Genomic DNA, 23961 nt, shown 5'->3' on the forward strand with positions numbered 1-23961 from the left:
AGTGTTGAGATTATAAATGGATGCCACCACACCCAGTTTGATGCCTATGTTTTGAGGCAAATTTGCTAGACTTACAGTTTCCCTTTCTCTCTCTCTGCCTCCTCTTTCTCCTCCTATCTTTCCTTCCTTCCTCTCTACCTCTCTCTCTCTCCCTCCCTCCCTCCCTCCCTCCCTCTCTCTCTCCCTCCCTCCCTCCCTCCTCCTTATCTTCTCTTTTCCCTTCTTCGTTGGCTTCCTCTTTATTTCCTCAACCTCTACCCCCGATATCTTCCTGCTCTGTTTCTTGTCCACTGTCTTTTGAAAATGTCCACCAAATCTGTCCTTTTTCTCCTCTGGCCTTTGACCTCTCCTACATGTCAAAGGAAGGAGGGTGGTGGAGTTGGGAATGCAGGCAGAGTCTGCTAGAAGACTGGGGACCCACCCCTCTGGAGCAGCACAGTAGAAAGCGCAGGCTGGGAGTGTGGCTCAGTGGGAGGGGCCTAGCAAAGGCAAGGTCCTGGGCTCACTCCCAGCACTGGCCAAAAAGAGATTCTGGAAGAATGACAGTGGCAGGTGCCACTGTTTGCAGAGAGTCACACGCATCAGCCATCCCCAGGCAAGCAGACACGGGAGCACCTCACTTTTTCACTGCAAACTTCATTTCTTCACCGTAAACTTGTTCCATGCTCATTAGGAGTCAGAGAGTTTCATGAGCGTGGGGACAAACGGGACCGGGGGGGGGGGGGGGGCTGAGTCTCGGAGACAAGGGGAAGCTAAGAGGCCTTATCAGCAAGCTCCTCTCTCCTCTCCAGTCCCACCTCAGTGAGAGGGGCTTTGATATCCGACTTCATCAAACAATAGGCTCCTCGGCTACATGGGAGCTTAATCATGGCTGCTCTGGGCTAGCTTCCCCCACATAAATCTCTGCCACAATGCAACCCATCAAAGCAGGCAGCTGGGTTTTGACAGAACATTCCACTGAACAAAACTACACTGGGTATTCAATTAAAAAAAATAAGACATAAAGCTTCTGTGGTGGGTTCTCTATGGTCTGGAAAATGTCAGGGCCTCATGGGAAACTCCAGAAGAGCTAGCAGTAGGGTGGTTCTGATTGGGCATGGCAGGGGAGTACAGGAGCCAGTTCTCTCTCTCTCTCTCTCTCTCTCTCTCTCTCTCTCTCTCTCTCTCTCTCTCTCTCTCTCTCTGTGTGTGTGTGTGTGTGTGTGTTACTGGAATTCAAGGCCTTGCGCACACTAGGTAGGTGTTCAATCACTGAGTTACCTTCCCAGCCCTGACAGTGCCCCCTTTTGATAATGGAATCTACTCTAACTTACGAGTATGAAGGAAAAGAGGCTTTTGGTAAAATTACCAGTTACTCAGACAACTACATTTCAAGATTTGGATTTTATGCCCCACCCTCGCCACAGGACAATACAATGATAGAACGTAGGCACATAACTGAAGGGAAGTCACAGAATCTCATCCTTTCTCACCTGCAGTAGCTCTGAGAAGGACTAGAAAAGTTAGGGGAGTTGGCTAGTGCGGATCCACCAACCTTGGATGTAAAGCACTTTGAATGCATCTGTACTGAATGTGCACAGACATCTGCAGGCACACCTCTTCACCGCTACTCTACCACACTATAGACAACAGTTATTTGCAGGGCACTGGCATTGGATTAAACACTCATCACCAGAGGGACCTGCAGGATATGAGAGGGTGTGAGCAGGCTCTGTGGAAACATCGGGACCTGAGCATTTGTTGGGAGAGGTCTTGGAACCAGTTTGACTGATTTACGTAAGAATGTCTTAAAGAATATAGTAGTTGGGGCTGAAGAGATGGCTCAACATTAGGAGCACCTGCTGCTCTAGCAGAGGACCCTGGTTCGGTCCCCAGCATCTAATGGCAGCTCTCAATCGTCTCTAATTTCGCCTCCAGGGAAACTGATACTCTCTAGTCTCCGTGGGCACTTGCGTGCACGTGGTATGCACGTGCACACACACACACACACACACACACACACACACAAAGAAATCTTAGAACAAATGCAGTTGTTATCATGTACAGAGCATTCCACAGACCAGGAACAGTTACTATTAAGTAGATTCAAAGAAATGAAAAATTAGAACTCCCAAAGGGCCATCGACCATTAGGTACTATAAAAATACATTTTTTTTAGATGCAAGGCCCAGAAGTGAGAGGAATTCTCATTTCTTGTGCCTTTGGATTGAAACAAATCACTAATTTCATACCAAAATGTATCTCAAGAACTCGAAAAGGAAAAACACTATTCTGCTTTTTTTCCTCCGATGAGGATAAAGATGGACTATTTTAATTAGGAGACTCTGGCTGAACAGCTTTGATATCACTGCTCAAGTCAGACGCTAGCAAGAAGCATATGCTAACACACGTCTTTCTTATTCCAGGAAAGCATCCGAGGCCACTTCTACGAGGGCATATGTTCTACAATGTTCCCATCAGCCATCTCAGCTCTGTACAGAGAGAGACAGCCAAACTCTGAGAAGCTGAGGTGTCGGTGAACGGCCATCTGGGACCCAGGTACAACTTGAGGCCAGAGATTGGGGCAATGCCAAGTGCCCATAAAGGAACTGAAATCAGAGCTCTGGGCTTAACAGTGGGAATATAAGCAAATCTGTGCAATACTCCCCATGACCACAGAGTGGATGGCCCCATGCTTGGGCTCTTGTCCTGTGCCAGGCCAGTGGGGCATTACATAGCTCTCCTTTAAAATGCATACTTGGGTCTCTCTTTTCTATGGTCGCCCATTTATTCATCTACCAATCTCCTAGCCACTTTTTAAGGCCAACTCAAGGGATGCCTCCTCCAGGAAGCCACCCTAGACAGACTGTTTTTGACTGGCCCTGTGAAGCATTTGCAAGAGGTGGTTTCTCTGGTTATCTGATCACTTCTCTCTTGGCTCTACAAGTTAAGAGTGAGGACCATGTTACAAGCATCCTTGCTTCCCTCACGCCTTGCTCATGGACTGACCTAAGCAAGAACTCACCGAGTGTTATGAAATAAGGAAGGAATCACTCAGCAGAGCTGTAAGGCACCTCCTTTGAAAAGAAACGTGATATTTATCATAATGGATTAATAGCTTCTAGAGCCTTCCAGAGTCTTCCATGATGTTTTGTCTAGGTCAGACCTTTCCTAAAATTTGGAGTTATATATAATGACAAGAATGCAGACAAAGAGCAGAGTGACAGACAAAGATGACTATGAAGATGAAAACCAGACACTGGAGAAAAGAACACGGAGTGTGGAGAAGACACGGAGAGGCAGTTGAGGACCGCTGTGACGGGAAGTCCATTGCTAGACACGTCTCACGTGGACTTTGAGGTGAAGGCCCCCACTTCAGGTCTTAGTTGATACTTGAGTGTGCGGTACACAGCCATGTGGAAACATTCACCAACGCAGAAGACGTCCCTCTGTCCCCAGTCTCCGACTCACCTGTGTCATGGGAGCAGGTGGGCTCTGCAAGATGGTCTGAGGCAGGAGCTGTTTTGCGAGGTCACAGGATGATGGTGAAGGCAGGGGAGCCTGGTGAGAGAAAGGGGTTTGGTTAAATGACCATTTCTGAGCTCCCGGGGCGGGAGGTGGGGTGGGGTGGGGCTCGGCTCTCTGCTGGTTGGATTTTCCAGCTGCAGGTCCTAGGATGAAGGCTTACATAGGAAGTTAAGGCCGCTGCTTCCTGGTTGCACTGGTTCCTGTGCAGGACACACAGTTAAGAGAGACAGATGTCGCTCTGGAGCCAGTTTTGGCCGCGGTGAGAGCACATGATTCCCACCACTCTGTGTGTCAGGCGAGGCCGCGGCTGCCTGCCTGCACTTGGCAGCTCCACTCCATTTTCCCTGGGCTGCCCTGTGCTAGACAGACTCCATTCTTGAGGACCAGGCTACTCCTGTCCCCAGTGGATTTCTTCTCAGGATGTCATCAAAGGAGTCATTCCCTGATCACTTGGGAAACAACCATGGAGAAATAAGAGATAAGACTTCTGGTTTCACGGGCTATTGAATGTGTTTAGGAGATAAGAGAGAAGACACTTCTGAAGTTATCCTCAAACGTGCCCAGTCCCTAGCAGTTGGCACAGAAAGCATCACTCAGGACAGTAACGGGAGGGAGTGGCAGCAAGAAGGTGTGACGTGAGAGAGACATCCCAGGTGCAAGTTCACCCGCCAGATGCTCACTTGGCCTCTAACTGTGTCCGCTGCACATCTGGGGGGGAGACAGAAGCACACTGGGCCACCATCCATGACGAAATACGGTCTGTTGATGACTTTGCATACAGGCCAGCACTCTATGGTGTTATGGAGAGGTTTGGCATACATCAGCACCATAAGCCTGCCCCTGGTCTTCTTGCACACAGTCACATGTAGAATGAGATTCAAACAGGTGAGCCCCCAGAGGCTCAGGAGACACACCCTCGTGACTGAAGCACCGAGTTCTATTCTTAAAATCACTTGAGTTTTGTATTCTGCAAGTACATATCCATGCTCGTTTTGCAATAAAGATATCTAAAATTAGTTGCTAAATAAATACCATGGCTTCACGGCCCCCTGCCTGCAACACCCTCCCACCCTGCCCACCGTTCCCGTCCCCTCAATCCCTAAGTAAAACCGAGTCCCTGGAGAGACTCTGTGTGTTGCTGTGGCTCTTCAGCCCACATCCGCAAGGCAGCACTCCCCTGCTGAGAAGATGGCATTCCCACACATACCGGCATTGTGGCTGCCTGGCTGAGCCCTGGCACTGGTAACTCCTGGGGTAGGGTGGCCGATCTTGGCAAAGCTGTGTTGCTGTTCTCGGCCATCAGCTTGGTTGGAGTGGCTGGAAGAAAACATGGGCCATGTCAGGGTATAGACGGGATGGCGTGCTGCTGGTTCTTATACCAACGTGACACAGGCTAGGGTCATTTCAGAAGGGGGAACATCAACTAAGAAGATGCCCCCACCAGACTGGACTGTGGGCAAGCCTGAGGTACATTTTCTTGATGGATGATTGATGTAGATGGTGCCACTCCTGGGTGGGTGGTCCTGGATGGCATAAGGAAACAGGCTGAAGAACAAGCCAGTGAGCAGCAACACTCCCCGGCTTCTGTATCAGTGCCTGCTTCGAGTTCCTGCTCTGACTCCCCGGATGACAGATGAAATAAACCCCTCCCTTCCCTAGTTGCTTTTTGGCCATGGTGTCTTGTTTTGCTTGTTTGTGTTTGTTTTCAATCATGCCAATAGAAACCCTAACCAACACATATGGGAAAGCAGCGATCTGTGAGGTGTGAAATACAGAGCGGAAAATACTGTGCTTTCTGGGTCCAGATGGCCCGGCCCGGCTCAGTTTGGGCCTTTGTGTGACTCTGTGCCCCTGGTCTGATGGGGTTCCCATCCAGGACCCATGTAGGGAACGGCACTCACAGGCGGGCTCTGACACGGCTGTGTGCGAGGACTTGTGGGAACTCCTTGAGGACGCTGATGGCGAAGGACTTGTAGTTAGACCCGAGGCGCCCATGTCAAGTGCACTAAAGTGCTGCTGAGGCTCCAGGCTTGAGTCCTTTTCCTGAAAAACACACACACACACACACACACACACACACACACACACACACACACACACAAATCCATATTTCAGCGTCAAGAGTCCATGAATGAATGAATGACATGACTTTAGTCATGTGTGTAGAAGAAGAACGTACCTAGAAGACTTAGGAAGAAATTGAGAGAGAAAACTCCGTCTTTTTTTGGAAACGTTATAAATACATTTGGGTAGAGTAGATACTCCGGTGTCCTATAGCGTCACTGAGAGGCTTATGTCTTACAAGCTACATTTATCTACACCTTCTCAGCTTTTATTCTGAATTTTCATACCCCCACTGACTGTGCATTCTATTTTTCCCTTATTATTAAAATTAATAATAATTAAATGATAAATTTTAAAATTGCTATCTCGTCACCCAGAATGTTGGCATTCTGAAATGAGAGGTCAGAAAGCAACCAGGCCACTGTTAAGCCCTGGATTGCTAACATGGCCAGTGAGATAAATGCCAGTAGGCCGCCACAAGGCACTCCTCATGTGCCTCTCAGGCTTGCTCTCTGGCTGCGTGGGTGAGGAGCCTGTGGTCTCTCATCTTTTGGTCTCCCTGACTCTTAACCGGTCCTGGCTTCCAGGCTGTCTCTACCCCAAACAAGGCACAATGAGAGGGAAAGCAGCCGTGGAGGCCCAGCTTCCCTCCTCTACGGCTTAGTTGTCGGAAGTGTACGAAAATAGGGGTTCTGATAGTTGTTGTTTTTTAAACCGAAGAAGAAAAAGTAGTGTTTATCCTCCTGAGTTCCGTTCCCACTCAGAAAGGTGGAAATTGCTAGCATCTACTGTGTTATGACCACTGACCTGGGTATTTAATTTCACATATGTGATCCCATGTGCTGCTCTGTCTTTGGGCTCATGGCTCCAGTAAGGATGGTTGCCACCATGGTGTATGTATGTGTGTGTGTGTGTGTGTGTGTGTGTGTGTGTGTGTGTGTGTGTGTGTGTGTGTGTATGTGTGTGTGTATCTGCAAAGAGGACTTGGGTGACTGATATGAGACCTACAAGCTGTTGCGTCATATAGAGTGATAGAAAGTGCCTGTATGTGTGGTGGGAAATACTAGCTGCTTAGTGACAATCTCCTTAGATAAGGCTGGTTCAAGGGTCACTGCATCATGACCGTAGTGAACTGCATGCTCCTGCTCAGCAGAGGGATCAGCCCAGGGAGTGAGTGTGCAACATCGAGGGACTTCCACAGCCATTGCCCACATGGGATATCAATCTAACCATGGAATAGGCGTTTCACAAACAGGTCAGTCAACGGAACAGTAAAACTCCCCCAAATACGATCACCACAGACAGCTGGAGAAGCAAAGGAGTTGTTACCTTGTCGCCCAGAAACCTGAGTGACAAATTTCTGGTTGGCTGATGGGTGGGTACGCGTGACACCTGCTCCTCGGTTGTCATGGATGGTATGTCTAACCCTTGTCTAACACGAGCAGAATTCCGTTCTCTGACAGGATGCATGGTGATGTGGCCAGCTGGGGACCAGACACTTCCCTAAGCAATGGCAGCCTCCTCGTGTCAGAATGCAAAGTGAAGGCTCCCAGAGGCAGTATGGCAGCAGGTAGGCCTCTTCAGACACTGCTCTCTGATCTCTAAAGGGGACTTCTCCTTCCTCCCAATGTTATCGGCAAGGGATGGGAGATGTTTGTGTTGGTCCCAGACAGGATGGCAGGCTGCCACAAGCCTCTGGTCAGACTCTGGAATCTAGATGGCTGGACAGCCTAGGACTACCTTTCAACATATCCAAGAAAGGGTTTTGTCCCACAGTTGATGAAAGAAAATCCTTATTTCATAGATTGATTGGCAGAATTTCCGCTTTCTTAAAATAACATTAGCCCTTCTAGCTGATAGGTTCTTAGCTTTAGTGAAACACAACACTCCTTCCTCTCTTGCTTTTTCTCTCTGTCTTCTAATGTTTCTGCTTGCTTTATGAATGACCTTTGAGGCCTGAGGCTCTGGTCTACTTGTAGATGATCTTCCCAGTTCCTTGGCATTGTCTGAGGAAAAGCCTGGCCACAAGGGACCAGAGAACTCAGGGTAGGGGAAGGAAGGAGGCAATGGGATTTGTAGACTGAAAGATCTCTTTTACATCAGAGTTCTTTATACAAAGCTGACAACTGTGGCTCTTAACTAAACTCTGTGACACTGGATTAGAAGCAACATAGAGACCCGGGACAGTGGCTTTGCGTGGATTCCATTCCCAGTGCCACGAAACAAAACCCAAACCAGAAAGAGCAGGAGGGACAGGCTAAGAACTGGAAACAACACGACAAAGCTTAGTCTAAGGGAGAAACAGAGGCCTTGAATTGTTCCACACTCTAGTGGGTGATGGAATTACTTCCCAGCATTTTATCTGCGGTAGAAATGCCAATTGGGCTTTTTATAGCCATCATTGGAAGGCTGGGAAGCTGCCAAGCCATTCCTGGAGTCCAGAGGCTGTTTCTGAGCCAGCTCTTACAAGTGTGCCCTTGGGTACCTACCCATGCTCCCATGCTCTGAGGGAAGAGAGCACCTAGTGTCCACCTCATAGGACCTTCATGAAAGGCAAATAAACAAACACCCCCCAAATCACTGAGAGTACTGCAGAACCAGAGCAAGCGCTCAGTAGAGAGGATTCTGCTCTTGCTATCTCAGTATTTATCAGAACAACCCATGGTAGGTGCCATTGCTTAGTCCTTCTTTGTTTTCACCCTCTGGGCAGGGATGGGCTCACCTTCAGTGTAGAGGGATGCATGGCCTCTGTTGGTGGGTCTTCCAAAGCCAGTTCCTGTCTCCTTTCCACCCGGACGTCTGCATAACTGCTCGGGAAAGAGACAGATCACAGTGGAGCTGGGACATTCCAGGAGGGCAATACCCAACGGGGCACATGGGGGCCCTCTACATAAAACCTACTCATAGCATATGCGGCACAAAAGAGCCCATCTGTGACCTGCTTAGGGGATTGCGTTTCATTCCCACCTAATTGCCTTACAAGGATTCTAATATTATATTGCGGACGTTTCCATTTCCGGCATGGTTTTATTTCCTTCCCCACTATGGTCTATCCCTTTGTTTCTCAAAACCTCCAGATACGGTAACTTTCAAGATACATTTTTATTTATTGATAAGCCTGTAAAGAACTAAAAGCTATGCTTCAAACATGCTCATTATAGGCAGTATATATGGAAGTTATATAAAGAAACAAACCTAAAACTAGCCAGACCCAGGCCACTGCTGAATCTAGGGACCCATTTTGTCACCACTGTAGATAAACTCCAGTGCGGAGCTGCAGGATGGGGAGGCGACTGGGACGAGACCCTGGAGCATTTGACCCCTTATTTATTTACTCACTTCATTTCCCATGCTCTCCTAGAGCTAGCTTCTTCCTGTGATTTGGGAGGTGGAGGATCAAGGAGGGTGGCATCTACCCTTCCCCGGGGCCTAAGCAACCCACTGGACAAGACAGGCTGAGAGGCAGTGGATGACTCCTGGCCATGAAGCCACAAGCCACTGGCTGAGGAAATCCAAAAGGATGGGCTGGGAGCTGAAGAGTGAGTCTGAGCATGGGCACAAAAATGAAATGAAATGAGATCAAGGTCACTGGCTGAGAATAGAGTGCTTTTCTCTATTCTCTGCACACTAAACACGACTATTCTACGTGTGTAGGTGTGTATCCACCTTCATATATATGTTATATATATACTGCCGTCCCTCACTATCCATGGGAACCAGATTCAGGACCCCCTTGGATACTAAAATCCACAGATGCTCAAGTCCCTAACCTAAAAGGGGGCAATATTTACACATCACTTGTTCTACATTCTCTTGTAAACTTCAAATCATCTCTAACTTCCTTCTAACACTTAAGACAATGTAAATGCCATGTGTGTAGTTGGTATACTATGCTCTTTAGGGGACAGTGAGAAGAAAAATGCTTGTATATGTTTAGTGTAAATGTAATTTAGAATTATTTTCCACAGTGGTTAGCCAAACACATGGACTCCAAATTCACTTGATATTGGGATGGACTATTTATTATTTTATTAGATTTCTGAGATAGGGTCTCACTCTGGAGCCCAGCCTGGCCTCAAACTTGAGATCCTCCTGGCTCAGCCTCCCTCATGCTAGGATTATAGGAGTGTGACACTATGCTGGGCACAAAGTCTCTCTTCTAAACCAGCCTCTAGATGACCTGTCTGCTTGGCATTTCTCTCCTCAGATGGAGGGTGAATGACCAGTTTCCTTTACCTCTGAGAGGTGGGGATCCACACAAGACACATCTATGCCATGCTGGACATATTGTTACCCTTTGAATTCCTGCTCACGCACCCTGAGCTGTGGGTTCCCCAAAGCTACTAGGGACCCCCCAGGACCACTTTTCCTACAGGCAGCCCAGCTGTTGTCCTAACACTGCCTCAGTTGCCAGCGGGGGTTTTTGAAGCCTTAAAGAAAAGAGAAGTATGTGCTTGAGTTATTTGGAGGCAACATTTTAATGTTCTCAAAAACAGCAACAAGGGAAAGCTGGGGGATGGATAGAGATGAGGGAAAATATGTAAGTAGGTCAGTGAGGCCGGAACGTACTAAATAATATCCTGGCAGCTTTCAAAGGGGCTTGACTGAAAACTCACAGCGTGTCTCAGAGCTGGGAGGAGAGAAGGTGTGTGTACCTGGGCAGGGGCTGAGGTCTGACCATCCAGCTTGCTGCAGGTGACATCCAGAGCTTTTCTTCTGACGTGGGGTGTCCTTAAGGTGGCCCCTGATCCTTCCCTATACCCTTGATGGCCTCCCCTAGACTGCCAGCCTGTACAGTACCTGACCACCGAGTGTGTGCACACGATGAACTCGGGCTTGGAATTCCATTGGTGGTAGGTGATGTAGTAGTGCGTCTGTAACCAAATCCACTGCTGCCCTTTGGTTAGAAACCGGTAACAACATGATTTCCCTTTGCCAAACTGCATCACTAGGAGGGGAAAAAAATAGTAGACTTTGCATGGAATGTAAAAGTGACCCTTTGCCCAAGGCTTACTACTAAAATCCAAAAGTTCCAGAAGATAGCACCAAATATTGCTTATTTCCCTGGTTGCACTGTATTTTAAGTGACTATTATCACACAATCTGATACTTTGGGGAGGTTGTGAGGTGCTGGGGGTTGAATTTGGGGCCTCATGCTTAGTAGGCAAGTGATATGACTTAGTCATACTCAGTCAAACTGAAGAATCCTCCCCCCCTTTTTTTGTTTTTGTTTTTTTGAGACAAGGTTTCTCTGTGTAGTCTTGACTGTCCTGGAACTCACTCTGTAGACCAGGCTGGTCTTGAACTCACAGAGATCTGTCTGCCTCTGCCTCCTGAGTACTGGGATTAAAGGCGTGTGCCACTGTTGCCCTGTGTGAAGAATTCTTAATTCAATGATTCCATACATTCCCAAATGCACTAAGGCTGAAAAAGCTCTTCACATAAGGGCACACAAGGATAGATTTTTTTCCATCTGGACATTTAAGTAAAAAGAGACCTTGGTTTTCTTGGGACTCATCTTCCGGCAGGTGAGATAGATGCCGTTGGGACATCAAGAGCTGAGCAGAGGATGGAGCATCCAGACACTGAGAGAAATGGACCCAAAATAGACCTGCCAGCCAGCAACCGATGGGCATCTACAGCTGTCACCAACAGTTGAGTCTCAGTCTACACCGTTTTAGAACAGAGAGTCTGGCAAGGATGCCTGCAGCCCAGGTCTCCCCCTGCAGCTGCATGGCTGCCTAAGAGCCTCTAGAGTTATGTCTGCAGATGGCTCCTTTGGGGGAGTATCCAGGACAGAACGCATGCCGGTGGTTTATTAGCTCACATGAGGCGGAAGGATAAATTATGGATCCAAGGAAGAAGACCAATTTAGATTTTATTACCACAGTGCCCACAATTTAGCATCTTGTAATGAAAACAGGCGTGTGGAATCTTACCTAGGAACGTGAAGCTGGCAAAGGAGCTGTTCAGATGCGGAGCTGAGTGGAGAAGCCCAGCGGAGCGCAAGTGTGGGTTCTCCACAAAGCACACACTTCTTGCTCGAGTCACTGGGCCAGTCTATCAGATGCCTAGCGAGATTCTGCAACCTCAGTGCCTTCTCTATGCTACAAGAGTCAGAGGCAGCCAGAGGCTGAAAGCAATCATGCCTCTCAAATCTGAATGTGCATGCCAATCCGCTGGAGGGACTTGTGGAAATGGATATTTCTCATTCCTGATTCCTGGTTGAGGGAGACCAAGAGCCTAGAGCTGTAGCTAACCTGGTGTTCTTGCTGCTTGGGTAAAAGCTACATTTTGAGAAGCAAAGGGTTAAGGTTAAGACGAGGTTAAGATGAACTTTCCATCCCTACAGATCTGGTTGCAACTCCAGCATGTTCCTTTGTCAACAAGGATGGCACAGCGAAGGAAGTCCTAACAGCCACTACAGACGGGGCATCTACTGAAGACCAGGGTCCGTGGTCCATTTATCAGAATCTATAGCTCCACGTTAGGGAAGCCGTTCTTACTCAAAGCTGAGCATTGGCACTGAAACTATGACCCTGAGTGGTTGATTCCCGAGTCTTCTTGTGAAATGAAACCTGGAAGAGCTTGTAATTCTTGCTCTCCTACAGCATGAGGCTTACCCTGAATGTTTGTTAGAGTGTTCCAACAAATTGAGCCTTCTCTGACTTTTCCATCAGCTGTAGAATGGGCCCTCCTGATGTCCCCAAACTGCCCCCCCCCAAGATCCTGTATCTCTTCCACATACTGGCAGCATTGTGCAAAGTCACCTGCTTCTGGATTTCTCAACAGACCCTGCCCTGGAGGGCAGCCAGGAGATGCTGGCCCTGGGTACTGGCATCTTTTGGGTGAACACCTAAAAGGGCGTTTACTAGGAAACTCAAGCCGCAAAACCACTGCCTTGAGAATGTTGTCTTTGAGGACAGAAGGCCAGTCACAGCCCTGTGGTCAGCGACCAATATCTGACCTGCTGACTAAGGACAGGAAGAGTATTTGGTATTTTGTCTTTCAAATGCATTCCATAGCCTAAAAGGAAGTCCAACCTTGCCTTAAGTTCTTGATTAGGATGAAAGGGTGGGACTCCTCTGGTTGATAGTGGGATGTTGCTGGGAATTGGGGCAATATCAATTCCAAATTAAAGCAGGAACCACGGAGCTAAGCATAGGGAAGAACCCTATTGGCCCATACGATTACTGCATGGGACGCCCTGTCTGCCCCACTATGGCAAACAGACTTCCAGTTGCACAGAATCCTGCTGTTTGGACCCTTGTAAAGTAAGCACAAGACTCCTGGCTGGGCTGGTGAGTGATACTTACGGTGCTGGTGGCACCTGGCCAGGAGCTCCAGGTCATCGATGTGGTAGTAGTCATAGCCTGAGGTGCCCAGTACTTCAAAGGGCAGGTATCCTATGATTGGAGGGGCTCTGCAGGGAGACAAGAGGAACTCTTCACAAGAAGGAATGCTACACAGTTCACAAGCTGGTGGCAACACTCAGTGACAGGGGCAGTTTGCACGTAGTGGTTTCCAGGGAGGCCTCGTTTATCAAGAACCAGAGGCCAGAAAACAGTGTTGTAATGGCAGTTGGGACCAGCGATCTCCTATTTAAAAAGGACTCATCTATTTCAGCATATAGGGACTGCATTCCTCGGGATAACCTGGCCCAAATGATACTGAAGAATTTGAAACAGCTATAGACTGGGTCAGCACAATGCCCGGAATGAAAGGGCAGGGAGCGGGTGGTTGCGAGTTCATAAACTGGGGATGGTGCTGTGAAGAAAAGAAAGCGCTGGGTTGAAGGATTCGAGGGGGTTTAAAGAAACCAGAGAATCTCTCCCCATATTTGCTTTTGCCAATAAGGAAATAGAAATGGCCTAAGTTGGGACCATCCCAAAGATGTCTTGGGGGAACATCGGACCTGAGCACAAATGGGACAGGCACACGGATATCAGGATACTGACCTTCTCCTTAGCTGGGAACAACTGTTCTTACTGCCAAGGAGTTCTTCCCCTCCACTGGACCAGGCTGGACTTTATTCTCCCAAGCAGAGCCTGGCCCATACAAACAACGCTTGAAAAAGACCCAACTCAAATATGTTTTTCTTCTCACAAACCTGTGATCCAGAAATAAAAATTTCCATTCCAAGCTATGCCTCGAAGTGAATTCCTCTAAAGGTTCGTCAGCTACACACATTTCCTGTGTTGGAAAAGGGAAAAAAGAAAAAAAAAAAACCAGAATGTTGCTCAGGGTGCCAAATGCTCACCCTTGGTTGGTTCAAAAGGAGTGAATGATGGGTGACACAAGCTAAAACTGTTCTGAGCCAATCTCCAAATAGCGCTGGACTGAAATTTGTCATCTGTAGCTAATTTCCGTATTAGCTGATCCTAAATTTATTTCACAAACTGGGAAAAGTACCTAGAAGAAGCCAAACTGTGCCTCACCCCCCTTCCCATTATCTGGAAGTGTAGGAAACATGAGGAGATGGCTTTTCATCTGGGTTTGAATCACTCGTTTAATTCCATCCACATTTGCACCAGAGAAGTGAAGTGTGATCACGGAAGGGAAAATACAATAATAAATGCTCACATTTTTTGATTCACAGTCCGAGACACACCTACTCAGTGCATAATGGTGGTGCAAGGTTATGAAGCCTTGCCAACAACATCTTTGTGGATTCACCAGCAATGGGTGCTGCCTTCAAACAAACAAAAAACCCACTGGAACCTGGGGCTTGGGATGGGCCATAGGGGCAGGCACAGAACCTAGACATTTAGAGGGTTTTTTTTTTTTTTTTTTGGTTTTTTGAGACAGGGTTTCTCTGTGTAGCTTTGGAGCCTTTCCTGGAACTCACTCTGTAGCCCAGGCTGGCCTCGAACTCACAGAGATCCGTCTGCCTCTGCCTCCCGAGTGCTGGGATTAAAGGCGTGTGCCACCACTGCCCCGCGACATTTAGAGTTTTGAAAACTAATTTTTAAAACTAACTTTACTGCAATTTTATTCTCTCCCATAAAGATCATTCATGACATGTAGCCTAATGTGACATCACTGAAATAGGTCCACATCGGGACGTCCCTGTTGGGAACTTGCCTTTAAGAACTGTGGTGTTGCCAGACGCACAGTGGCAATGAAGCAGACCTCCTTTCCTAGGGGCACACGGCAAGGTCTTGAAAGGGTGTTGTCAAAGCCATTACAGGTCGGGCTAGGCACTGGGAGGGAGGAAGACACACAGGTTAGCTCTGTTGGCAACAGTAGCTATACCTTACTGGACCCTTTCTGCTTTCACGAGTTTATGCATGTTAACTTTTACAACAACCTGATGAAATAGGAACACCTGTTATTCCCACTGCACAGATAAGGGAATGGAGGCGCCTGTTTGAGGCCATATTCCTAGAGGCTGAACTGGGGATCGAGACCATGGCAATAACCACGAGACCCCACTGACTCTCACTTCTCCTAGCTCTTTAGAATTTCCTTCCTGTGGTGGGGAAACTGCTCTACAATACAAGGCCCTCCTTCTACAGCAGTGGTTCTCAAACTTCCTAAGGCGGCAACCCTTTAATACAGTTCCTTGTGTTGTGGTGATCCTTCACCATAAAATTATTTTCGTTGCTATTTCATAGCTGTAATTTTGCTACTGTTATGAATCTTTTTTTTTTTTGGTTTTTCGAGACAGGGTTTCTCTTGTAGCTTTGCGCCTTTCCTGGGACTCGCTTGGTAGCCCAGGCTGGCCTCGAACTCACAGAGATCCGCCTGGCTCTGCCTCCCGAGTGCTGGGATTAAAGGCGTGCGCCACCACCGCCCGGCGAATCTTTTTTTTTTTTTAAAGATGTATTTATTTATCATGTATACAGTGTTCTGCCTGCACGTATGCCTGCATGCCAGAAGAGGGAACCAGATCTCATTGTAGATGGTTGTGAGCCACCATGTGGTTCCTGGGAACTGAACTCAGGACCTCTGGAAGAGCAGCCAGTGCTCCTAACCTCTGAGCCATCTCTCCAGCCCCCTGTTATGAGTCTTAATGTAAATATCTGATATATGACTCCTGTGAAAGGGTCATTTGACCCCCAAAGGAGTTGAAACCCACAGGTTGAGAATCACTGTTCTACAGGAAGGGCCTGGATGCTGACTTCTGGGGTGTGTGTGTATGTGTGTGTGTGTGTGTGTTTAATATATATATATATATATGTATATATGTATATACAATGTATACAGTATCTGTCTGCATGCAGGCCAGAAGAGGGCGCCAGATCTCAATCTCATTATAGATGGTTGTGATCCACCGTGTGGTTGCTGGGTATTGAACTCAGGACCTCTGGAAGAACAGCCAGTGCTCTTAACCTGTGAGCCATCTCTCCAGCCTGACTTGTGATGTTTTAAGGGTAAATTTCATTGTCCAACAGTGCTTCCATTACTGATAGTCTCAGGAAGAGAAGTGGTGCCTTCACAAGCATGAAGGAATCTGTCTCAAACCTCATCTTAGGGAGTCTGGGATGATACAGGGGCCAGGCCACTGAGGAGGTATCCTTGCAACTTAGTTGTGGATGGATCTGGGATGCCTTCCACGGGGTAAAAGCTCAGTTTCCAGTTAGGTACTATTGGGCAGTGGTAAAACCCAGGGAGATACACTTAGTGGGATGTTCTTGGCTCCGGGGGTCTGCCTTTGACAGGGACTGTGAGACTCTGGTCTCATCCACACTGTCTCTCCTCCAGCCATCAATCAAGCAGCTCTGTTCTGCTGTGTGCTATGTGTTCCCTGATGTGACAACCCTCTTCACCACAAGTCCCAAAGCAGCAAGACAATGGACCACAGACTGAAACTTCTGAAACACTGAACCAAAATAACTTTTAAACTTGTTCTTAAATGTCAACAAAATTGAACAGGATGTGATGACATCTCTCTCCACAAGCCTGTTGGTTTTTTCTCATGAGTCTAAGTAGACATTATTGCCATCATTTTAGATGGGGAAACCAAGGCCCGGAAAGGTCACTTAGAGAGAAGCTAATGGCATGAGAGCCCCACAGGACTTTGGCTAAGTCCAGGTTCTCAGGGGATAAAGGGTTTGGATCTAGATTCATGCCCATCAATTTGTTGGAACCAGGCTTCCATTGTCCTCCAAAGACCCCACTGGGCATCAACGAAGTTCATCCTGGGGACTGCCAGGGTGACTGTACAGAACTAACCTTTTGGGCCAGAAAAATTCTATTACCTGTAGATTGAATTTTTGAGGGGAGGAGAGCACCCAGTTAAATATGAAAATAACCAACTTGGCCCATCCATAGAATCCTCAAATTCCAGTGTGTGGCTCGCTCCCCTGGGACCTCTGGTTTGGCAACTTGAAGTCTACCCAGATCATGTAATTCAGGCATGGGTACTTTCCAGAGCTCCACTGGCTAGCCACCATGTGGCCAGGGCTGAGGGTTCCTAGAGTAGGGGGCCACATAACCTTTCCTTTTAAAAATGTAGCTGGTTACAGTTGGCTCTTCACAACTGTATTCAAAAACTGAACAAACTGTGGATCCATAGAGTTGAAAACATCTGAAAAAGCCACTATATATTTATTGAACACACACACACACACACACACACACACACACACACACACACACACACCCTTTCAAAGTCATTATTCCCTAAGCAATTCAGTAAAACCATGTAGCATTTATATTTTATTAGGCACTATAAATCATCTGGAGATGATTTTAAATATATGGGGGGGGGTGGAGGGTGATATAAAAACACCACACTATTTTATACAGGGAACTGGAGCACCCCATGGGTTTGGGTATGTCTGAGGTGCCTGGAAACGACCTCCAATGGATATTGAGGGGTGCCTGAATAACCTGTGCCTTCTAAACTCACAGATTTCAGTGTCATTATGCTTTCCAATTTAACCAAAAGCATATGGAACATCAGAAAACCAAATGCATTTTAAAATGAAATCTGCAGGATTATAGTTTAGCTTTCCAATCATTTTTTGTTTTCTATATTTATAGGTTTGTAAATGAATCTATAATGCGGTCTGCTATCCACTAACATGAATAAATTCATTTTATAAAACACATTCTCTGAATTCATTCACATAAATACTAATAAATGTTTCCAAACACGAATACAAAGTGGATAAAATAAAAAATAGTGGTCTCGAGAGAGTTTACATCTGTCATGAGCTGGCTTAAGACTATTGTAGATTCGTTTTGTGGGGCGAGCCAAGAGATTTATCAAGGGAAAGGAAAACAATCCCACATAAGGGAAGGTCTGCAGATGTGAACATCTGTGTAATAAAAAAAAGACATTAAAAATTTCCCAGATGTGAAATACTCTCTGCTCAGATTGAAGAGATATTACCATGCCAGATAGTGACCTAATAAAATTCTCTCGACTCTTTAGGGAATGCCGAGACCTTGGAGACAAACTTCTGAGGTCTCCTTAGGAACTTCAGAGACCTCCTTCTCCCCCTAACTGGTGCACCTGGTTTGAGGCACCCTTTGGCCCCTAAACCCACAAGCTGCCGGCAAGAGCCTTCTCCCCGATTTCCTGTGAAAGGGGGTAGAAGATGGAGGAGTGGGAAACACCTGCCTAAGGCATGTTCCTCCTTTTAAGGGGAGCAGAGACCGGCATGATGGTCATTAAGTGGGATTTTGCAGATCTTCCACTCAGCCTGGCTGCCTTCCAACACAGTTTTAGCTGCTCTTTTGTAACTTCAAAGGTGAAAATCCCCAGCTCTACCCCCATCCTTGCCTAGGGAAGTTCCATTATTACTGGTAGCCTGCACTTAGATGAAAATTCTACAGACGGGCCCCAAATGGTCTCTTCTTTTCCCAACCAGTTTTTCCCACCTGAAACTTTAACTACCTGAGAGCCTGATCCGGGGGGGATAGACAGTGAACCAGAGTGAATATTCTAGTAAAGGCCAAGAAGAAGGCCTTGCAGAGGAAGCAAGGGGAGGACACTCCCTCACACACTGCTGGTTAAGTGTGAAATGTCTTTTTTTTTCTTGAAGCACGAGGCTCCTCGCATGTACCAGAGGTACACATGCATGCCTTCACGGACATATTTAGCACTTAGAATAACTCTCTGGCACTTCAGATCCCAAGGTAGTTTAAAGCCATTAATTAAGGATTCAATTACCTATTTCGATTTAAATAATAGAAAAAGAAATACATCTAATTATAACTGGCTTCTTTACCTCTCACAAGAATTTGTCATTGCCTGTCAGCACGGCCCTCCTTTCTCTCGTCTCCTGTCCTCATGATATAGAGGAGTGTTTCTCTTTTGCTCCATTTTCTCTCCAGAGGCTGCTTACTCAAAAATGGACGCTACCTTTGCCAAAAGTTGGGCAAGCAGGCCTTTCTCATGTGGGAGCTGAGCCTTGCTTCCCATCTCCAGTGCTGAGCAGGTTCTAAGCACATGTTTTCTGGATGAATTTCTCAGGAATGACTCGCACTTCATACTCAAACTGAGACTCGGGCTCAGTCCAGGAAGGAACTTTCTGGTCTTTGCCAGTAACTAGCACACAGACTTTGGGACCCCAGGGTGGCTTCTCCTTCACAATTCCTCTACTCTGGCACTGTTGGAAGGTTCTGGAAGTCATTGACATTCAGGCTAGCTCATTACCCTACTGAAGGATGAACACTGGTCCAAAGGAGGCCTGGGCAAAATAGTGTCTGGGAATTACATGACACAATGGCCATCAAGGGTAGACAGACAGAGGAAGTGTCTAACAGGGAGCCCTGTCTGGAAAAATGCATGGTGGCACTGCTTAGGACCTTCAGGCTAAAATGTTTGGTCCAAAGGTTTTCAGGCTCAACTTTTCAAGATTGTCTCTATCTTAGATACCTTGAAAGAGTTCTGTCTTGGGTTGACATTCTTGGGAGTCTCAAAATCAAACTCCTAAGGTTCTGTGGGGTGTCAGAATGACTAATGCTACTTCCTTGGGACACACCTGAGGTTGACTCCCAAGTCTGTCCCATGGCAAAGCTGACCTGTCAAATCAGTCATGATAAGGAAACATGATAAGTCAGGGGATGGACAGAGGACTGGGGGATCTCAGGCAGCAGGAGAACTTGTCTCAAGGGGTTTAGGAAAGGACGGGGGAGGTTCAGAGCTAACAGTGGATGCTAGTTAGTAGCAAAGGGAAGGAAAAAGATGCCCTGCCCCTGCCCCACTCAGCCTGTAGCTCAGTCTCCTCTCCTCAGATGGACGGCTGATTCACCACTTGCAGAGTCTCTGGGAAAGCACGTGACTAGTCCACACAGAAAGTAAAAGGTAACTTTCTGGGCATTTCTTGAAACAAAGCTGATGAGTATCTGGGAAGACATGGCCTTAGCAATCAGAGATGTGATTTTCTCTGCAGAAGCGGGAGGTTCCCAGCCTCCTAAGTTTGACAGATATCCTACATGTTTAGTTCAGGTTTTGGGACCACTGAGAGGAAAATACTCTTTAGTCCACTCATGAGGCATCATCTCCCACCAACGAAGTGCTAATTTCAGACTCCGTGTTTTCTCCTTCACAACATGTTTAATTTGGTGTGTTCAGAACAGACAGATATCAGGGTTCACGGCATGCTTTATTGGGTATGTTCTGAACAGCCAAATATCAAAGTTCTTGGGAGACAGGGACACACTCACTTTGCTACTTCCTGGCCCAAGTACCATCTACCTGGCTCACATAATGCTTGGCTATTTTATTTCTGCAAGGTCTGCTTAGCAGAGAAGTGTAATGTGTGGGGAGAAGGTAAGAGCTCCATGAGAAGGCTGGGTTTGCCGTCTGGTAAACTGAAAAAAAAAAAAAAAAAAAGAACATTCCTGTAAAGGAAAACTGTATGTCTTCCTTAAGTCTTTTATACTTCCTGCCATTCACTGAGTATTTTCAGGGGACCAGAGGACTTTGGTAATGGAGTTCAGACATCCCCCGAGGGTTGGTGTGGGTAGTGGTAAACTCTTCATATGCGGAGGAAACTAAAACTCTTCTTGAGGCCTTCATCCTGTCTGGATATTTTTGGCATATTTTCACTTAAAATTATAGACCATCTTGCACATGAAGTCACTCTCAGATGAGAGCAAGCAGAAAGATGTAGTTGATGAATGTATGCCCATTCCTCATAGCTCCATTGTAAGACGGACCTTAGATGACTGTGCAGGACCATGGCCTTGGGTAATAGCTTCTTATTAACTGTGATCTAAAACCCACTGCTGCCTCATCTGATAGCTGACCTCCACTGGGGGAGGGAGGATTCGATGCTGCCTGGCTGAGTGGAGAGCATTTCCTTTCTAGCTCTGAGGGGCCAGTGGCGTTTACACCGCACACTCTGTACAAGAGATTTCCAACCCCCCGCATCTGTATTCAGGGAGCTCTGGTGTGCCTGTGCCTTGATCTCTTAAACCAAGACATCTTAATTAATTCAGCACCGGCGAGAAACAAAACACAAAAGCAACAACCTCAAAGCCAGGCAACCTACAGCCAGAGATCCCCCCCCCCTCCCCGGGGAACACATGGAACCAAGTGTTAGAAGCCGAAAGGCCCTGGCTTCTGCCAGCACTTCAATCTGGTGCTGTGGTTAGAGGCAACTAGGTAAAATGAGGGCAGGGAAACTTTTATACTCTGGTGTGTGGTTTCTGGAAAGCCCATGGTGGAATGTTTGCTGAGGGTGACCTATTTGGAACTAAACCAGCAACTTTTGAAATACTGTGTTCTGGATTTCAGTCAGATGCACATGTAAGTCCAAGGCTGGGGGAGGACCCAATAAAAGATGGCTTTCTTCTTGCCATGAAATGACCTATCAGGAGGAGAGCCTGCTTCTTACGACCTCTTAAAGCAAAGATGCTCATCGTGTTCTCGACACTTCTCTGGCTGTTTGTCAGGGGGATGTGGCACTTGGGTACACAGAGCTTAAGAAGGTCCTCCTGATCCCGTATTTAATCAGAAGAGTGGAAAGATGGGACAGTGTGTTTGTTCAAAAGCATCCCTCTTTGTCTCTTTGTAGAGAACATCTGTTATAGGACAGCCATAGTCCAAATAGAATCTTTCTATCTTAGTGATGCTCTGGAATGGTCAACATACAGAGCAGAGGAAGACAGGGCCCCTGTGGTTAGGGACCACTCCGCTTCTCTCCATCAGCCAGGATTCCCAGGAAGGGATGGGACTTGTGGTCACCTAGCCCAGTCTGAGTTCTTCGGGAGCCTTTGCCAGGCAGGTCAGAAACTGCCCTCAAGCGAACACTTCTAAAAGGATCCATTTCTTGTTCCATTTCCCAACACACATTTCTTCACATATTAAAAACATCTAGGATAAAGAAGTCCTGTGTTTGAGACCTTCTTCCTAGAACATTGAGGGCCAATGATCATCTCCTAAGGAGTGACCAACATATATACAATATTAAGGAGAAGGGAAAATTCCACTTTGCTCAAGTCTTTGGGCAACTACTGCTGTTTATATTGCCCAACAAACTGGGATGGTGGACAGAGGTGAATGGGTGGGTCCCAGAACTTCCATGAGAAAGCATAATCTCACCAGTGGGGACAAAAGTACTTGTCCACCTTCCATGCTTCCCCCCTCCCTTCCATCCCACCCTCTTGGCAAAGGTCAAGAAGCTGGAGGAAACCCATCCCCCAGTCAACAAGAAAGCAGACAGGATCCTCATGGATGTACCTACCATGAGGGTCTCCCAAAGCTCTCACTGGCTCAATGTCATCCTCTCCCTCCCCACTCTTGCTCAGATGGAGCCTAGGGCCCCGTGCATGCCACTTGGGTGCTCTATCATCAAGCTATACACTAGCCCTTATTTTTCAAGTTGACACCTAGCAATTGTACATGCTATGGAGGCATCAGGTGATGTTTCATGTATGCTGTGCAATGTTCAAATCAGGGTAAGCATTGGCACCTCCTCAAACATGATCTTTTTTTTTTGGTGATGAACACTGAAGTCTTTTCTTCTAGAATTTTAAATAAGGAAAACATTATGGCTATCCCTAGTCACCCTACTCTGGTGGAAAGGGGTATTAAAATTTACGTCTCTTGTCTAACTGGAGCCCGCCTCCACATTTCACTTCAGGTCTTTTGCATTTGTGCCGAGGTCTCCCTTGACACTTGGGGACTCTCGTCTCAGCCAAGCTTTTCTAACTTCAGCTTACACAGAGGTTCTAGAGGGAGACTGCGTTCTTGGCTTCAACATTTCTGCTTTTGATGCTGCATGTTTATAGCAGCAACAGTTAAAAAAAAAGTCACACATAATTTCCACACATTCTTTCAAGCAAACAAACACTGTCTTGGCTTGAAGTGAGAATAAAGCCTTGCTACTTAAAAAAAAATAAATAAAAATAAAAACACAACTCAGGTATTCAGAAAGAAGCGTGACTATTTCCTTGAAAGCTTCTAAGATGTGATGCGTGACGGGATGGTTTAAAGTGCTATTTGGAAGGTTTTTTAGGAGGAGCAATGTAAATTCATGGGGTACAGGACTGCTGCTCACCAGCCAACCACAGGTTATCCTTTGAACTGATCATGTGCACTGTTGACATAAGGCCATGGGAAAGCAGCATCCCATAGTGCTCTGTCTGAGAGCCATAGTGCCTGTCCCTCCATGCATTTGGCCACTTAGGATAGTCTTTGACTGTAGCACTTGCCATTACAACCAACAGACACATGTGTTTCAGATATTATGATAAATCACCATATTATAGAATTTAACACCTAGCTTTTTTCTTTTTGGTGCTAGGGACTGAACATGCCACTGAGCTCCATCCCAGACCCATACCTGCATTTAAATATGCAGTTAAGCAGGGCCAAGCATACCTGTACACTACCACCATCCATCTCTAGAACTCTGCCTTAGAAAACAGAAACTCTCTACTCACTCAGCAACTCCCTCACTAGCCCTTCCCCCAGCCCTTGGCACACACCCTTTACTTATCCTTATGGATTTAAGTATACTAGGTACCTCGTATGTGTGGAATCACACAACGCTTGCCTTTTGATGACAGGTTTATTGTACTTTGCCTAATGCTTTTCACTGCTCTTCTATGTTGCAGCATACACCAGAATTTCCCTCCTTTTATAGGCTGAGTAATAATCCACTGTAAGAATATTGTACACTTTTTTTCCTATCCATTCACCCACAGATGAACCACTGGACTGCTTCCACCTCTTTGGAATGGCAACTAATGCTTCTATTTACACAGCTGCAACATATTACCTCTTCAAGTCCCTGATGTCACTTCTTTGGGGCATATACTAAGAAGTGGGGTGACTGGATTACACAGTAGTTCGGTTTAGGCTTGAACAAATCAGCGTACACATTTTAAGCCTATTCTAAGTGGCCACTTATATTCAACGATAAAGCTGATTGGAAAGGAATATTATTAATTTCTAGGGAACGATACGATAATGAACTCGCA

The 23961-nt window shown here is 46.7% G+C and overlaps 1 protein-coding gene across 5 annotated transcripts in view; it reads right to left on the reverse strand.

The window, feature by feature from the left end:
* The window catches only part of Npas2 (neuronal PAS domain protein 2), a 182948-nt gene that overhangs the window by 27278 nt on the left and 131709 nt on the right, over positions 1-23961 (reverse strand). For all 5 annotated transcript variants that reach the window (XM_052745085.1, XM_052745083.1, XM_052745084.1 and 2 more), the window contains exons 8-15: positions 14656-14774; positions 13682-13764; positions 12888-12994; positions 10372-10519; positions 8294-8378; positions 5409-5550; positions 4715-4824; positions 3451-3540 (exon numbers count right to left, since the gene is read on the reverse strand). In XM_052745085.1, the coding sequence (XP_052601045.1) occupies positions 3451-3540; positions 4715-4824; positions 5409-5550; positions 8294-8378; positions 10372-10519; positions 12888-12994; positions 13682-13764; positions 14656-14774 (884 nt within the window). The remainder of the gene's footprint in view (positions 1-3450; positions 3541-4714; positions 4825-5408; positions 5551-8293; positions 8379-10371; positions 10520-12887; positions 12995-13681; positions 13765-14655; positions 14775-23961) is intronic.

Source organism: Peromyscus californicus, unplaced genomic scaffold (assembly GCF_007827085.1).
Source record: "Peromyscus californicus insignis strain IS unplaced genomic scaffold, ASM782708v3 Scaffold_19__1_contigs__length_69161282, whole genome shotgun sequence".
In the NCBI taxonomy this organism is placed as follows: Eukaryota; Metazoa; Chordata; class Mammalia; order Rodentia; family Cricetidae; genus Peromyscus; species Peromyscus californicus.